The 18,655-nt window shown below is 38.6% G+C and overlaps 1 protein-coding gene across 3 annotated transcripts in view; it reads right to left on the reverse strand.

The window, feature by feature from the left end:
- Window positions 1-8,769: 8,769 nt before the first annotated feature.
- Window positions 8,770-18,655, reverse strand: part of EPS8 (epidermal growth factor receptor pathway substrate 8) — a 169,145-nt gene continuing 159,259 nt past the window's right edge. For 2 of the 3 annotated variants that reach the window (XM_017528631.2, XM_017528639.2), the window contains exons 19-21: window positions 12,796-12,976; window positions 11,765-11,894; window positions 8,770-10,030 (exon numbers count right to left, since the gene is read on the reverse strand). In XM_017528631.2, the coding sequence (XP_017384120.1) occupies window positions 9,917-10,030; window positions 11,765-11,894; window positions 12,796-12,976 (425 nt within the window). In that variant the 3' untranslated portion in view covers window positions 8,770-9,916. The remainder of the gene's footprint in view (window positions 10,031-11,764; window positions 11,895-12,795; window positions 12,977-18,655) is intronic. The other variant, XM_017528665.2, reaches the window with a different exon arrangement.

Here is an 18,655-nt window from a genome sequence, read left to right on the forward strand (position 1 = left end):
AAAAAAAAAAAAAAAAAAAAAATGAGGCAGAGGTTTCATGTGTACATACATGTGACATATCAGGGTGGGAAATTCAGTAGGAAAAATACGAAAAGAATTTGGAAGCATTCAGGAAATCCCAGATATCTGTTTTAATTTGCATTCTGTAAAGCCACTGCGCTGTCACCAAGGCATAATATAACAATAGTTATTTTCTCATTTTTTTTCCCCATTTGCTGCAATGCAAATGAAACAAATTATCCAAACTTCCAAATTCCATCCTATAATAAGATTGGTTTTGGAGATGAGGCAATAAACTAACTTCCCTGTGCTGTTTTCCTAATAAAAAAATGCACCCTTATATATTGCAAGGTATTAGGTTGCTACAGGCTATTAACACCCATGACCTCTCACCTTGCAAAGAGCTGTGTTGTGTGTGTGTGTGTTTGTAACAGAGTCTCGCTGTGCCGCCCAGGCTGGAGTGCAGTGGCGCGATCTCGGAAGAGCTGTATTTTGTGAGCTAGAAACAGCTCATGGCAGCTGTCTTTGCCTTTTTGCCTGTGTTCCAAGAGCTCTGCTGCTTCGGTTCCCTCACTAGTGAAAGGCAAATCAATCCTTTTCCGACAGGCCTCCTAAGAGCTGGGGACACTGTCGTGTTTACTGGATACACCACACCACAGATTAATTTGAAGCAAATGTGTATCTACTCCTAGTTTGGACCTGGCTATTGTGGGCAGGATTGAGACTAAGATACACTACTTTTTACCCCAATTTATTGGTATGTGATGTCTACTCCAAGGCATAAATGTGGACCTATGAGAGAATGTCCAAGGGTAATTTTTCTACCTAAACAAAATAGCGCTTTGAGGAGGTGGTCAGTCATCTGAAATTCCCCACAGACACGAGTGACCTTTGCAACTGAGAATTGTATTTCCTGGTCTAACTGCTGCCTGGAACAACCGGTGTTCAGTCCACTTTCACATCCGCCTGCAAGTGCCTTCATGGGACCTGGATTTCCAAGGTTCAGAGATTTCCAGATAAGTCTCCCCGACTCCTCTCTGCAGCTTCAGTGCTGATTTTACCTGTTTTATACAGAGGCATACTATACAAAATTTCATTTTTTAAAAAAGTGCTTTTTCTGCTTAAATTGTTGTATACACTGACCTATATGATACATGAGAGTGAAGGTTTGCATGATGTATGGAAGTCCAAGAAATTGAGTCCAAATTTAATTGTCCACTTTGTAATCTTTTATAAGCTATTTAACTTATTTGAGTTTCAATTTCCTCTTTTATAAAGTGGGATATATGTGAAAGTACTCAGCACACATGAATTCAGTTCCTGTTTCCCTTTCCTTAGAATAGATGGGAGGGCAGAAGGCCTTAGCATATGGTACTACCTCAGAATAAGAAACAACGAAATAGGACAAACAGTAAAAGACTTAGAGATTTCAATTTCTCACCAGTTTCTGTGCATGTGTGCATGTGTGTGTGTTTGTGTGCATACGTGTGCTTTATTCTGTTTTTCCATGGACTGAAGGGGCCTTCATTTCATTTTTGGAGGAAACAGGAATGATTGAAATGGGGAAATTATACTCTATTCCATATACAGGGCTTTCCCAGCCAAGGCAGCCCAGAAATGGAGCAGGAATTGGGCCAGCTGCCTGGGACTACAGTCAGGAAGGAATGAGCCCTGAGAGCCGCCTGGACCAGGACCATCTGGGCCCCGCAGCAGTCCTGGCTCTCCGCCCACCTCCTTCCAGCCCGAGCTCAACGTGATGTGTCCAAAGCTCTTCCGAAGGCATCTCAGCTGTTAAGATACCCCAGTTCATACAGAAATCCAGGTTCAAGACCTTAATTCTCTGAGAGCATGTAATAGCCACACCCACCTCCAATTCAGCTTCACGTTTAATTGCGTAGTTCCTATTCTATCTCATCAGAATTATACTAACTTTTCATTGTTTAACCTTTCTTTCACAAATGTGATAAATCTGAGCATTTGGGTATTAGAAGATATTTCTTCTACTGAGCGTGGCCCCCCACCCAAAATAAAAACAAAAACAAACAACTGAGCGCTCTCAGAGCCCTGGTTTCTTTCTCTATCCTCAATTGAGGATAGAGAAAGAAACAAAGAGGCAAGTAAAGGGGCTGTGAGTTGATGTGGGAGTAGGTCTTAAAGGTGGAGGAGAAGGCTGGGCGCAATGGCTCACGCCGTAATCCCAACACTTTGGGAGGCTGAGGTAGGTGGATCACCTGAGGTCGAGAGTTCAAGACCAGCCTGACCAACATGGAGAAACCTAGTCTCCACTAAAAATATAAAAAATTAGCCGATGTGGTGCTGCATGTCTGTAATCCCAGCTACTCCAGAGGCCGACACAGGAGAATTGCTTGAACCCGGAAGGCAGAGGTTGCAGTGAGCCAAGATTGCATCACTGCACTCCAGCCTGGGCAACAAGAGCTAAACTCCATCTCAAAAAAAAAAAAGTAGGAAAAAAGAAGGGACTGAGGACAAGATGATGGAGAGAGAATGGGTGGGGGAAAAAGAAACACATCATACAAACTGAAATTCCCATATAGAACCCAGAACTGCTGAGAATGCAACCTTTCTTGGGACGTCTACGGCACCCGTGGCTTTATAAGTATTTTATGTTTTATTTTAGTGTTTTTTTCAACAAGAAAAAAATATGCAAGAGAAAGATGGTATTACAGAATGGTAAAATGCCTTCCTTTCCAAATGCATTCCTACGGGCCCTTTGTATAACCTTACGAACATTTCTCATGCTAGCTACTAAGTTAAGGCCATGCCCTTTGGGAAAAACTAAATGTCACAGCATAAATCTACAGTCTCTGGGAAATCAGCATTGCTAGTTTTAGCATGTAATTTTGTCCTAAGAAATCAGTGAGACTAGATTCAGGGATAAATAAGGCAAACTGCAACAGTTGTTTAGATTGTATGTTCCTTGATGGCGGAGACCCTGTCTAGGTATCTCCTTGAATATCCAATTCTAAAAGTAAACACGTGCTAAATGTTTATTGAATGAACGCTGTCTCCTACTTAGAAACAATTCATCTTAAATACACTCCTTTACGGACTCTCTACAATTTTCTAATATTGTTCCACCTTCCTTATGCAAGCACTGAGAAGAAAGCGAGAAGACTCAGACCTGGTGAGACCTCCACCCAACCTCTAGTGCAGCCTCTATAAAGTTAATTTTACGAAACAAGTGAATCTCATTTTTCCTACAAATTTTCTTCAAGAAAAGTGTGGACAGAAGGGTTTTAAGTGATTAGAGTACCTCTCAAATTAGCTTCCCATGATCCGTTGCCTATTAAAGAGAGGAAAAGAGGTAAAATCTATTGGTCACCATTTATAAGCAGCAGGAGACTATCATATCTGGGATAAGTAAAATTTGTAGTGGGTCAAAGGTAGATCTCTGGGCAGGGCAGTACTGTGATGTGCAGCTGGTATGGTGCCTGAGGCTCAGGGTTTTTTGCCCAGCAGATAGCTGTGGGTTCTGTCCAGCTCACACCCTCCCAATTGTGTCTCTCTCTGGCATCTGTCCCAAGAGCAGACCCAGCCAGCTAGTTTTGTTCCGAATCTTCTGTGCCCAGATCACTGGACTGTTCCAGTGTGCCAGGTGACAGGGCTTCCTCAGGCAGAATTTGCATCTGGCCAATGGGCTACACCCTTCCAAGACCAGTCTGGTGGAGGAAGGGACACCTAGCTTCACACCAGTACACAAACCCTTACCTCAATCTTCTCAGTGTTCTGAGAGTGGAAGCGCCTTCCCTGCTTGAGCTCAGACCACAAATCTCAGCATAGTATCCCCCAACAGAGTGCTCAAATTCTGAAGAGTTAGGACCAGGTCCATACCTTTGTTCCCCTCTGGCCCCTCAGGGTCAAGCACCGGCTGTGCTTGGGGGTGCTGAACTGTTTAAGTGTTCAGTTTCCCAGGCCACCGGCAAAACACTCAGGTCGGGCAGCAGTATATGGCTGTCTATTTGCAAGTACCACACTATTTTTACTACTGTAGCTTTGTGGTAAGTTTTGAAATCATGAAGTGTGAGTCCTCCAGCTTTTTTCTTCTTTTTCAGAATTTCTTTAAGGGGTAGAGAGCTATTTGGAGTCCCTTGAGATTTCATATGAATGTTAGGATGGGTTTCTCTATTTCTACAAAAAACAAAACAAAAAACAAAAAAATCCCCACATCATTGCGATTTTCAGAGAGACTGCCAATCTTAATCTGTAGATTGGCTTAGATATTATTGATATCTTAACAGTATTAAGTCTTCCAATTCATGAGTATGGGATTGTGTTCCATTTATTTGTGCCCTCTTTAATTTCTTTCAGAAATGTTTCATAGTTTTCATTGAACAAATTTCACGTACTGCCTTGTATAATTCCTAAGAATTTTATTTTTGTTTTATGCTACTATAAATAAAAGTTTTTAAATTTACTTTTTAACTTTTGTGTATATTTTAAGCTATTTTCCTTGTGATTAACATGATAATTACATTTAACATTTTGAAGTTATAACACGCTATATCAGCTTAACTTCAACAAATTCTGTTCCTTTAACAGCTATATCCCCATCTCCTTCAGTTTTTGATGTCACAACATTACATGTTTACACATTGTGGAACCAGAAACATAAACTTTTAATAATTAATAATTCTTTTAATAAAAATGTGGAGTTAGAAGCCAAAGTTATAACACTAGGTTTGACAATAATTGTTTGAAAAATATATTGTCTGCCAATCATATGGAAAACAAAAAGTGGAAACACATGCCATTGTTACAATAATACTAGTTTTTATAATTGCCCATGTATTTACCATCACTGAGATCTATATTTTGTCACACGGCTTCGAGTTACTGTTTCGCATATTTTCATTTCAAACTTCAGCACTCCCTTTAGCATTTCCTGCAGGGCAGGTCTATTGGTTAAAAAATTCCCTCGGGTTTTGTTTACTTTGGAATGTCATAATTTCTCCTTCATTCTTGAAGGCAAGTTTTGCCAAATATAGGATTCTTTGTGTTTTTTTTTTTTTTGGTTTTTTGAGATGGAGTTTCACTCTTGTTGCCCAGGCTACAGTGCAATTGTGCAATCTCGGCTCACCACAACCTCTGCCTCACGGGTTCAAGCAATTCTCCTGCCTCAGCCTCCTAAGTAGCTGTGACTACAGGCGCGTGCCACCACACCCAGCTAATTTTTGTATTGTTAGTAGAGACGGGGTTTCACCATGTTGACCAGGATGGTCTCGATCTCTTGACCCGTGATGTGCCCGCCTCGGCCTCCCAAAGTGCTGGGATTACAGGCATGAGCCACTGCACCTGGCCCCAAATATAGAATTCTTAAAGTTTTGGGTTTTTTTTTTTTTCCTTTAAGCATTTTAAATGTATTAATCCACTGCCTTCTGGTTTTTAAAGTTTCTGATGAGTAATCTGCTGATAATCTTATCAAGGATTCCTTGTATGTGGTAAGTCATTTCTCTCTTGCTACTTTTAAAATTCTGTTTTTGGCTTCGGACACTTTGGTTATAACAAATCTCAGTGGTGTCTCCTTGAGTTCATCTTATTTGGAGTTCATTAAGTTTCTAGAATGCTTATATTCAGATGCTTCATGAAATTTGAGATGTTTGTGGCCATTACTTCTTCCAATATTTTATCTACTCTTCCTTTCTCTATTCTCCCTCCTGGGGGCTCCCAGGATGCATATGTTAGTTCACTTAACCTGGTGTTTCACAGCTTCGGCTAGTAGTGTTCACTTTTTCTTCCATTTTTTTTTTCTTCTTGTTCCTCAGACTTGATCATTTTCATTGTCCTAGCTTCAATTTCACTGATTCTTTCCTCTGCCTGCTCAAATATGTCTTTGAATTCCTATAGTAAATTTTTCATTTTAGTTATTGTACTTTTAGATCTCAGAATTTTCTTTTATCTATTATAATTTCCATTTTGTCCATACATAGTTTTCTTGACTTCCTCTATGTCTTCCCTCAGTTCTTCGGCATATTTAAAGCAGCTTCTTTAGTCTTTATCTAGTAGATCTGCCATCATATCTTTTTCAGGGATCCTTTCAGTTGGTTTTTCTTCTTTGAATGGGCTCTACTTTCCAGTTTCTTTGTATATTTTGTAATTTTTTTTTGTTATTGAAAACTGGACATTTGCATCTAATAATGTGGTAACTGTAGATATTAGACTCCTCCTTAAGGCCCTGTTAGATGCCTCCTTTCCCCCAGGGTTTGCTGTTTTCTGCTATTTTTTTTTTTTTTGGTGTAGGCTTTCTTTCTCATGTAAATCAACACGAGGTATAAAATTAAGGTCTTCACATGTTTCCTGAACCTGTGCCTTCTAAGCTTGCACAAAAAAATTTCAAATTTTCCCGTTATGTATGGTTGCTTTAGAATGTACTAGTTTTCAATATCTGGATCCCAAAAGGAGAAAAAAATTAAGAAAAAGAAAAAAACAGTGTCAGCCTTTAAAGTCTCTAAAAGTCACCTTTGGCCCGAGGGAAGGAGTTGGCAATAATTATGTGTGGAGGAAACAATGACAATGGTCTCTGCCTCTTTGTACCTCTATGATCAAAGAACAGATACCCAGTGTTGGAGGAAAAGGCCCCTTTTGCTGACCCTGGCTCCCATAAGCTGTGTGCAGGCTGTTCCAGGAACATGTGCACATCTGATACCACAGGTTTTGGGGGTGGGGAATGGATAGCTGCTATTGGGCTAAGAGCAAAATTTTTATTATTAATTTTTGCTATTCACCAAAATTAACTGCAAATTACCAACCAAGCCTTCCCCCGGAAGTTGCAAGCCATCAATAGATTCCAGAGTTTCAAAAGAGTTACATCAAATAGATTCGCCCAGTATAATTATTGTCTAGGTGGGTAGACAGATTTCTGGTACCTCTTACTCTGCCATCTTCACAAAATACCCTTTTAAGACTGATATTCTAACTGTATTCCATATAATTGGGAAAGCTGAAAAATACTGTGTTAAGCAGAGATATAGAAGATATTTTAAAAAAACAAAACACCCAATTCTTTACATTAAGTACTCTATATTAAATACCACTTAAATAACAGAGAAACGTGATTGCATCTTGTTACGTAAAATCATAAGCTTTTCTATTTTTTAATTTTTTAAATCATTTTTTAAGATACAGGTTCTCACTCCATCACCCAGGCTGGCATGCAGTGATGCAATCATGGCTCACTGCAGTATTGAACTCCTGTCTCAGATGATACTTTCACCTTGGACTCCGAAGTAACTGGGACTATAGTTGAATGTCAACAAATGTGGCTACTTTTTTTTTTTTTTGTAAACACAGGTCTAACTTTGTTGACCAGGCTGGTCTTGAACTCCTGGGTTCAAGCAGTTCTCCCATCTTGGCCTTCCAAAGTACTGGTGTTACCAGCATGAGCCTGTATTCTGCTCCTAGCCCACATTTAAAAAATTATTGTTGTATGAAATTTCAAATATGTATAGAAGAGCAAGTGTAGAGGCCAACTACTGAGATTGGAATGGGTTATGAGTATTCCCTCAGCTTCAAATCCATTGCTTCGTTCTCATCTTTGAGATTTGGGGCTTTGTCAGGTCCATGCTCAATAGACTGTACTCAACGCATGTGCTACAGGGAGATAAACGGCTAGGGAGGGAACAAGGGACTTCTCCCTCCGGTTCTACTTCCTGTTGCTTCCAACATCACCCCAGCTGTGGTTCTTCACTCAATAAGTAGCAAGTGATTCCCAGAAGCAGTAGTTGGCCCAATTTGCCAGTTTTCTTTCCCCATGCTCCCCGAGGCATCCTCTTTGTGCCCTCTTAGAGATTCAAGCACCAGCTACCTGCCATGCTCTTCTCCAAAGTCTAAGTCCTAGATGCATGGATTTTCTTAACTGATTTTCAATTCCTGAACTCTTTTCTGAATATCTGAGGCAAAAGCACCAATTAGGTTGTGTCCCTTGTTAGCCTTTTTGGGGGGGGCCTTTCTTCAAATCCTCAGATGCCAGTGACCAAACCCCTCAGATGTCTGGATCCAAACTCTGTAGTGCTGCTCTTTCAAGATTCTAAATTCCATGAACCTCTTCTGTTTGTCCCCATACCCTTAGCTGACATGACTGCTATCTACAATTACTACCTCTGTGGTACATTCCTTTGGTATCTTACAGCATAAAGATATAAATTACACCAATTCTTTTCATATCCATATGCTATTTTACACACAGGTTAAATTTTGGATCTTATTTTCTTTCTTCTTATCTCTTTAAATAAAGGCTGAATTCTACATAAGTGTTAGTTCTTATGAAATGTAAAAGATCTAACCTAATTTGCCTTTATCATGTTCATGCTTGCTCCACTTTATCCAAGGGGCAGTGTTATAGAGAGACTGAGAGATGGAAGATGAGAAACCCACATCCTTCATCATCTGGGGAAAATTAGCTTCTGGGAAGCTAAATCTCCTCATCTATAATAACTCATATAGAGTTGTTGCAAATATCCAGGAAAGCATTCATGTGGAAGCATTTAGCAACCATAAGTGCAGTGTAAATTAGTTCCATTATCGCTACCAAATGTGACTAGGTGGTAGAAGGGAAAGATGATGAAATGAGAGGTAAAAAGAAGAAGAACAACTGAAGAAAGTATTCTAGAGTTTTCTACCCACTCAGAAATAGAATAATATATAGTTTAAAATATATATATATATATATATATATACACTTTTTCCCCTTCTATTTAACTCAGATCCTCAGCTGATACAGCACAGATCCTTTTTGCCAATGAGACAGAAGCCATTAACAGACAGCAAATACTGTTTATTGCAGACTTTCCAGCTGACTCATGTGAAAAAGGCACTATGAAAATTAATTTCTAGATAATTTCTCTAAATGATTTATGTTAAAATATTCAACATCCTTACATAACATCTGTTTTATATATGTGAAATAACATTTAATGACAAAACTTGTGTTCCCAAAAATAACATTTGTTGAAGGTTAGGTATCTTTCTTTTCTCTATGTGGAATCTTTCACAGGATTAAAATATGTGTAAATTAAGCGCTTCTTATTACCAGAAAGACTTGACACAGATAAACACATAAAATGGTCCCATTTTCTTTTAACTACTAATATCAATATTCAGAACTGAGGCTTTCATTAAGCAAAATACTGTAATTGCACATCAATGCAGACTACTTCCTTTGCTAGATTTTGAGCAGACATGACCTCTTTCCCACTTGTGCTTTCTCATATATAAGAACACAGTATATATAATAAGCAGAATATAAACTAAATCAAAATACAAGCTATACAAGGAATTGCAATCAACAGAGCCATGACGAACTGTCTTGAGAATGCTCCATAGATTTATATTTGCATGTCCAAGGTATGGCTGTCCTTTACAGTTCATTCAAATGTTTTAATTTTTTTAAACTGTTGGCATTAAGAACTTTAAATAAATCTAAATATTCTTCCACTGAGTATGTCAGAGAAGAGACCTAAGTAAGCAGAGGCTAGCCTACAGTGAGCTACGCCCTGAATGGCAGACACCATATTCACAGACAAAATCAAAACTGCTTAGATTTTAAATCATGGACAATATTGTTGCTTTGTTGCAGTGAATAAATCCACCACTATCTAAACAATTCCTGCTTATACACTGGAATGGGGATAAAATAATTACTCTATTAAAGAAAATCTTACCTTTGTAAAGTAGGAAAAATATTTTCCAAGGTTAAAAAATTCAGTTTAAATTTTTTTCAGTTTTAATAAAAATAATGGGCCTAGAAGCAAATCCTGTGCTCACTCAGGTTTGCATGGGTTTTTTTATGGTGATAAATTACACCAAGAAAAATGAATCTGACATTCCCTTCAAGGCTTCCTAAAACAAAGCATATTGAAATAATGCCAAAAACAATGGAGTTTAAAAACAAACAAACAGATTAGTGACTGCTTCCTTCATCAAAAGATTCCACTCCCGAATCACTAGCAGCAGCACTGATTTTTTCCTGTCGTCTTCTCATAATTTCTTGTAACTCAGAGCTGCCACTGCTATCCTGAAAAATAAACAGTTCAGACAAGATGGTTACTGATTTGTGTAGGCTGCAGGTCATGTAATGAAATGGCTCAGGATAAAAGTGTACTGTGGTTTTCTTCTAGTATCTCTTTAGGAAAGCTAATGGCTGCACTTTTTAAGTGAAGCTTCTGGACTTCGTTAACATATCACATTAATAATTTTTCATTTTGTAAAGTCTGTTAAGGCAATTCCCTCACTAGGCCTTGCATTTGAACATGATAAAGATAAATCAATAATGTATATGTGGTACTCTAGGTTTGCTGAGAGAAAGAGCTTATCAAAGAACTCTTTTTGGGTCAAGCAGGATACTGATCTGCCTTTAGAAGATTTTAACTCAAGCCAGAGTGGGCTCGGAATTCACCCAGTTTCCCTTCCACATAGTTCTGACCCTCTGATAATTCTAGCTTCTCTCCTTTCCTAGACCCTCTATAATCCGTGTACTCTCCCTTCTTCCACTCTTATCAACAGAAGTCTCTGATAACACAGGTGAATAATCTAAAAGATGAACTAGATCCAAGAAAAGGGTGAGGTGGAAGGTGGCTGAGGAACATAAAGAACGTCAGGTAGTCAGCCTCTGTCTCGGTTTCCATCCAGGGAACAGGAAGAGAACAAGAAGCAAGAGGCCATCCTGAAGTGGGTGGTGACAGCAAATGACAATAATGATAGGCAGGTGTGGGATGAAGGAATTCAGAAATTTTAGGAATAAGGAATTTTCTAACATACCTTTAAGAAGTAATTATACGATCTCAACAAAATTAGATTATAATGGTAATAAAACTGCTTGAGAAAATATATAATTCTTATTAATATTCAACATATGGAAAGAAAACAATCAAATCAAACTTCAATATGCAGCCTTTGAGATCAATGTTGTAGGGAAAAATCTCCAAGGGAAATGTAATTTCTCTTGATTTAGAATGGCTACAGGGTGATATGCATGAAGTGATTTTACCCTGAATTACTTAACTGTTGAATTTATAGAATATACCTGCTAGAGATGATTATGTATAAATTTCATGCCAAAGCCTACATTCTTTCATTTGAGTCCAAGTATAATTTTCGTGAAACTATTAAGAGCTGTGAGATGAAACCGTTGGAAACTACTACCTGTACATAGCCCATTTTAAGGCTGCAATAGGATATTGGAAACTTAAGTATAAGCCAATCTAGAAAACATTGACTCTCCTGCTTTCATACAGACCACTATAACTAAACAATTACTCTTTAGGGCTATTTTCAGTGATCTCTACCTAATGGATCTTTCCCGATTATTTAGATGTATTACTAGGCTTAATACACACAGCCAGAATTTTACTATTTTACAACCTATAAGCTATTAGACTCTCTAAACTAAATATTAAGAATAGGCAAGAGTTTTGGCCTCTTTAGGCACTTACTCATTCAGAAGCAAATTTCCATTGTTATGTCAAAATTAAAATTCCTATAGAAGTAGTGAACACATATAAAATGGGAACATTATGCTTTTTGTTAAATGTCCAAAAGTATGTGCTCAAGCTTCAAGTCATATGAATATTTTTAACAAATTAACCTTCCTGCAAATGTCACTGATGATCTCCAGTGACAAATTTACAAAAGCAGAGTTAAATTTAATTCAGCTCTGTTAAGAAAGGGAAATTGTCTAATACGGACATAAACAGTTATTTTCAGAGCTTTCAATTTGCAGAAAAACACCACCTCAGGTTGACAATGATACCTCTAATGCAGCTTTTTGTACAGTGATTTGGCTGAAGACTCTTGCCCCTTCAGGGCAGACTGATCTCAGTTCATCCTTACTGAGGGAGAAAAGCTGTGCACCATTTAATACTCCAAGACTATTGACAGTCCTAAAAAAAAGAGAAGAAAAACAAACTGAGCATTAAAACTACTGCCTACAAACAAAGGAGAAAACGTTCTGTTCTTTTCTAAGTGTTCCATACCCTGGAACCCTTATTAAATGCTACTACAGTCTTTATAGTCAGGGCAGTAACAAGGTTCTTTCATGATGGCCCTGAGGCTATGCAGATGATTAATTACAAAGTATCAAAAAGGAGCCAATTGGGGTTAGTATCATTGTTTAATATCAATTCCTTGTGATTTGGTGTTTCATAGAAGGTACAGTAACCTGGCAACTGACTAGCCATTGTACCTCATTTTTCAATCAAGCTGGGTAGGTAAGTTTGTAATACGTCAAGGCCCCTTGAATATGTATTATTCTAATAGTTCATTGTGCCAAATACACATGAAATGTTTACAGACTTTTAGATAGATAACAGAGCCTTTACCATGGGTTTATTAAAGGAAAGCTCTACGAAGATTCTAATTGATGCTAGGTAACATTGTCTATTTTTTATTTGCCAGAGACACTGTGTCCTGCAGCGACAGGAAAACTTACGCTGTATATGTCTTATGTGGTCTAGGGAGTCCAGCTAAGACCATAGTCACACCTAGCTTAGGTCCCAGGTTACATCAGAGTAACCTGATGGAGAAAAGAAGCTACGGGGCCTCAAAGCTGCCAACAGTTTGCTTAAAGAAACAATAATGAACAGATACTACCAACTTGAAAATGGGGTGGCATCAAAGGATAATAATTTCTGCTTATTTCAGTTCCTTTTCAGCTATAAATAGCTATAGTCATTTCTAGAGTATGCAGTCTGTGCCCTTATGTTTTTTTAAGAGTTATCTGTGACGTCTAAATTGAAAACAATGCATGACACAGAATTGTGAAGTATTCACAGAGAGACTTACACAGGGTTGAATCCCTTTGACTGTAACCATGTCTTCACATTTTCTGGTGTGGAGTCATAAGTGATATTGACAGCTGGCACATTCTGCCGTGGCACATGGAATTTCTTCTGAGCGGCACTCCGACCAATGGTCAGTCTGTGGATGAGTTCATCCTGCACTTCCTCCATCTGAGATTTCCTTCCTAGACACCAAAAAGGAGAAGGTTCTTTTCGGAAATCTCTAATATTACATCACCCTCTCTAGAACCCCTATCTCTATAATCCTTTGACCCCAGTAGCACCTACAATCTAGTGTTCCTACCATCTTTCCTCACTTTTATCCTCGCCTGGTATAAACTCCACGATCAATCATTAAAATAACTCCCTGGCTCTTTTCTAGTCCCTTCATTGTACTCCTTTGGCAAAACCCCAATCCTGGTTAAATCTAACTTTCTCATATTCTGTGCCTGTGCCTGCACAGCTGAATATAATACACCAATGCTGAGTTATCTCATGTTAAATTCATGATTATGAACCTTAACTTGGCTGATAACGCTTCCTGACAATTATACTACATTTCCTTAGACTGGTGGCTCTCAACTGGGGACAATTTTGACCCCAAAGGACATCTGGGAATATCTGAAGGCACTTTCGGTTGTCACAATTGAGGGAGAAAAGGGGGAAAGGCTGCTTCTGTCATACAGTGGGTAGTAGCCTGCCATGCACAAAGCATTCTATAATGTTAGCCTCTCCTGCAGCAGAGTATAATCCAGCCTCGAATGTCAAGAGGGCCTAGGTAGAGAAGACCTGCCTAAGGTTACGTAATTGCCCACTGTCTTAGGCAAGTATTGAATATATTCTACTTTCTCTACAAACCTCTAACCCTATTCCCCAATTCTCACCTTGAGCTGATGATCTCATTTCCTAATTTATGAATAAAAGAGTTAGAAGAGAACCTCCGTTCCCCTAGAAGTTCTTCCTACTAGCATTTTCCCCATATGCTCTGACTGCCTTCCTATTATATTACAGAGGAGCTGTTTCCCTGTTTCCAAGGGTAACCCTCCATGTATGCACAAGGCCTCAAGTTCTCTGCCTATTCATATACTCTGTCATTTCTCCCTTACTTTTCCTGTTATTAATTTTCCTCCTTCACTGAATCGGTTCATCAGCATGCAAACATGCTATTACTTTATGATTTCTGTCACCTTATTTAAACAAGCCCTTTTTACCATGTTCTTTCCTAGTCACTGTCCATTTTTCTGCTCCTTTTATTGTAAAATTCCCCATCACCTATATCTGGCATTTCTCCCCATGTTATCCCTCCCCAACTCCCTACCCTGCACTGTCCCTGCTCTATTCCCCCCCAGGCAGACGCCAGTGTGTGATGCTCCCCTCTCTGTGTCCATGTGTTCTCATTGTTCAACACCCACCTATGAGTGAGAACATGCAGTATTTGGTTTTCTGTTCTTGTGTCGGTTTGCTAAGAATGATGGTTTCCAGGTTCATCCATGTCCCTACAAAGGACACAAACTCATCGTTTTTTATGGCTGCATAGTATTCCATGGTATATATGTACCACATTTTCCCTGTCCAGTCTATCATCGATGGGCATTTAGGTTGGTTCCAAGTCTTTGCTATTGTAAACAGTGCCGCAATGAACATACGTGTGCACGTGTCTTTATAACACAATAATTTATAATCCTTTGGATATATACCCAGTAATGGGATTGCTGGGTCAAATGAAATTTCTATTTCTAGGTCCTTGAGGAATTGCCACACTGTCTTCCACAACGGTTTAACTAATTTACTCCCCCACCAACAGTGTAAAAGTGCTCCTATTTCTCCACATCCTCTCCAGCATCTGTTGTCTCCTGATTTTTTAATGATCATCATTCTAACTGGAGTGAGATGGTATCTCAATGTGGTTTTGATTTGCATTTCTCTAATGACCAGTGATGACGAGCATTTTTTCATAAGTTTCTTGGCCTCATATATGTCTTCTTTTGAAAAGTGTCTGTTCATATCCTTCACCAACTTTTGAATGGGTTTGTTTTTTTCTTGTAAATCTGTTTTAGTTCTTTGTAGATTCTGGATATTAGTCCTTTGTCAGATGGGTAGCTTGTAAAATTTTTTCCCATTCTGTTGGTTGCTGGTTCACTCTAATAATTGTTTCCTTTGCTGTACAGAAGCTCTGGAGTTTAAATAGATCCCATTTGTCTATTTTGGCTTTTGTTGCCTATACTTGTGGTGTTTTACTCATGAAGTGCTTGCCTATGTCTATGTCCTGGATGATTTTTCCTAGGTTTTCTTCTAGGGTTTTTATGGTGTTAGGTTTTATGTGTAAGCCTTTAATCCATTTGGAGTTAATTTTAGTGTAACGTGTCAAGATGGGATCCAGCTTCTGCTTTCAGCACATGGCTAGCCAGTTTTCCCAACACCATTTATTAAACAGGGAATCCTTTCCCCATTGCTTGTTTTTGTCAGGTTTGTTCAAAGATCAGATGGTTGTAGATGTGTGGCATTGCCTCCAAGGCCTCTGTTCTGTTCCATTGGTCTATATCTCTCTTTTGGTACCAGTACCATGCTGTTTTGATTACTGTAGACTTGTAGCATAGTTTGAAGTCAAGTAGCGTGATGCTTCCAGCTTTGCTCTTTTTGCTTAGAATTGTCTTGCTATGTGGGCTCTCTTTTGGTTCCACATGAAGTTCAATGTGGTTTTTTCCAGTTCTGTGAAGAGGGTCGTAAGTAGCTTGATGGGGATAGCGTTGAATCTATAAATTACTTTGGGCAGTATGGCCATTTTCACGATATTGATTCTTCCTAACCATGAGAATGGAATGCTTTTCCAGCTGTTTGTGTCCTCTCTTATTTCGTTGAGCAGTGGTTTATAGTTCTCCTTGAAGAGGTCCTTTACATCCTTTGTTGGTTATATTCCTGGGTATTTTATTCTCTTTGTAGCAATTGTGAATGGTAGTTCATTCTTGATTTGGCTCTCTTTAACAGTCTTTTATTGATATATAGGAATGCTTGTGATTTCTGCACATTAATTTTGTATCCTGAGACTTGGTGAAGTTGCTTATAAGTTTCAGGAGATTATGGGCTGAGACAATGGGGTCTTCTAAATAAACAATGTCGTCTGCAAATAGAGACAATTTGACTTCCTCCTTTCCTAATTGAATACCCTTTATTTCTTTTTTTTTTTTTTTTTGCCTGATTGCTCTGGCTAGAATTTCCAATACTATATTGAATAGGAGTGGTGAGAGAGGGCATCCTTGTCTAGTGCCAGATTTCAAAGGGAATGCTTCCAGTTTTTGCCCATTCAGTATATTGGCTGTGGGTTTGCTGTAAACAGCTTTTATTATTTTGAGATACGTTCTGTCAATACCTAGTTTATTGAGAGTTTTTAGCATAAAGGGCTGTTTAAATTTGTTGAAGGCCTTCTCTGCTTCTATTGAGATAATCATGTGGTTTTTGTCTTTGGTTCTGTTTATGTGGTGAATTACATTTATAGACTTGTGTATGTTGAACCAGCTTTGCATCCCCGGGATGAAGCCTTTTTGATCGTGATGGATAAGCTTTTTGATGTGCTGTTGCAATCGGTTTGCCAGTATTTTATTGAAGATTTTTGCATCTATGTTCATCATTGATATTGGCCTAAAGTTTTCTTTTCTTGTTGAGCCTCTGCCAAGTTTTGGTATCAGGTTGATGTTGGTCTCATAAAATGATTTGGGAAGGATTCCCTCTTTTTGGATTGTTTGGAAGAGTTTCAGAAGCAGTGGTACCAGCTCCTCTTTGTATGTCTGGTAGAATTCAGCTCTGAACCCATCTAGACCTGGGTTTTTTTTGGTGGATGGGCTATTAATTGCTGCCTCAACTTCAGCCCTTGTTATTGGTCTATTCAGGGTTTTGACTTCTTCCTGGTTTAGGCTTGGGAGGGTGGAAGTGTCCAGGAATTTATCAATTTCTTCCAGGTTTACTGGTTTATGTGCATAAACTTGTTTGTAGTAATCTCTGATGACAGTTTGTATTTCTGTGGAATCAGTGGTGACATCCCGTTTATCATTTTTTATTGCATCTATTTGATTCTTCTTCCTTTTATTTTTTATTAATCTCGCTAGCAGTCTATTTTGTTGATCTTTTCATAATACCAGCTCCTGGATTTATTAATTTTTTGAAGAGTTTTTTTGTGTCTCTACCTCCTTCAGTTCTGCTCTGATCTCAGTTATTTCTTGTCTTCTGCTAGCTTTTGAGTTTTTTTAATCTTGCTCCTCTAGCTCTTTCAATTTTGATGATAGGGTGTCGATTTTAGATTTTTCCTTGCTTCTCATGTGGGCATTTATTACCATAAATTTTCTTCTAGGCACTGCTTTAAATGTGTCCCAGAGATTCTGGTACATTGTGTCTTTGTTCTCATTGGTCTCAAATAACATCTTTATTTCTGCCTTCATTTCATTGTTTATCCAGTCAACATTCAAGGGCCAGTTGTTCTGTTTCCATGAAGTTGTGTGGTTCTGAGATAGTTTCTGAATCCTGAGTTCTAATTTGATTGCACTGTCGTCTGAGAGACTGTTATGGTTTCCATTCTATTGCATTTGCTGAGGAGTGATTTACTTCCGATTATGTGGTCAGTTTTAGAGTAGGTGTGATATGGTGCTGAGAAGAATGTATATTCTATGGATTTGGGGTGGAGAGTTATGTAAATGTCTATTAGGTTTGCTTGGTCCAGATCTGAGTTCAAGTCCTGGATATCCTTGTTAATTTTCTGTCTCATTGATCTGTCTAATATTGACAGTGGAGTGTTAAAGTCTCCCACTATTATTGTGTGGAAGTCTAACTCTCTTTGTAAGTCATCAGGAACTTGCTTTATGTATCTGGGTGCTCCTGTATTGGGTGTGTGTATATTTAGGATTGTTAGCTCTTCTTGTTGCATTGATCCTTTTACCAATATGTAATGCCCTTCTTTGTCTCTTTTGATCTTTGTTGGTTTAAAGTCTATTTTATCAGAGACTAGGATTGCAACTCCTGCTTTTCTTTGCCCTCCATTTGCTTGGTAAATCTTTCTTCATCCCTTTATGTTGAGCCTATGTGTATCCTCGCACGTGAGATGGGTGTCCTGGATACAGCACACTGATGGGTTTTGACTTTTTATCCAATTTGCCAGTCTGTGTTATTTGACTGGGGCATTTAGCCCATTTCCATTTAAGGTTAATATTGTTATGTGTGAATTTCATCCTGCCATTTTGATGATAGCTGGTTGTTTTACCCATTAGTTGACACAGTTTATTCATTGTATCAATGCTCTTTGCCATTTGGTATGTTTTTGGAGTAGCTGGTACTGCTTGTTCCTTTCTATGTTTAGTGCTTCTTTCAGGAGCTCTTGTAAGGCAGACCTGGTGGTGATGAAATCTCTCAGCAATTGCTTGTTTGTAAAGGATTTTATTTGTCCTTCACTTATGAAGCTTAATTTGGCTGGATACAAAATTCTAGGCTGAAAGTTATTTTCTTTAAGGATGTTGAATATTGGCCCCTACTCTCTTCTGGCTTGTAGGGTTTCTGCTGAGACATCTGTTGTGAGTCTGATGGGCTTCCCTTTGTGGGTAACCCTGCCTTTCTCTCTGGCTGCCCTTAGCATTTTTTCCTTCATTCAATCCTGGTGAATCTGATGATTACGTGCCTTGGGGTTGCTCTTCTTGAGGAATATCTTTGTGGTGTTCTCAGTATTTCCTCTACTTCAATATTGACCTGCCTTGCTACTTTGGGGAAGTTCTTCTGGATAATATCCTGAAGAGTGTTTTCCACCTTGTATTCATCCTCTCCATCACATTTAGGTACACCTATCAAATGTAGATTAGGTCTTTTCACTAATCCCATATTTCTTAGAG

This window comes from Cebus imitator, unplaced genomic scaffold (assembly GCF_001604975.1).
Source record: "Cebus imitator isolate Cc_AM_T3 unplaced genomic scaffold, Cebus_imitator-1.0 Scaffold2, whole genome shotgun sequence".
In the NCBI taxonomy this organism is placed as follows: domain Eukaryota; kingdom Metazoa; phylum Chordata; class Mammalia; order Primates; family Cebidae; genus Cebus; species Cebus imitator.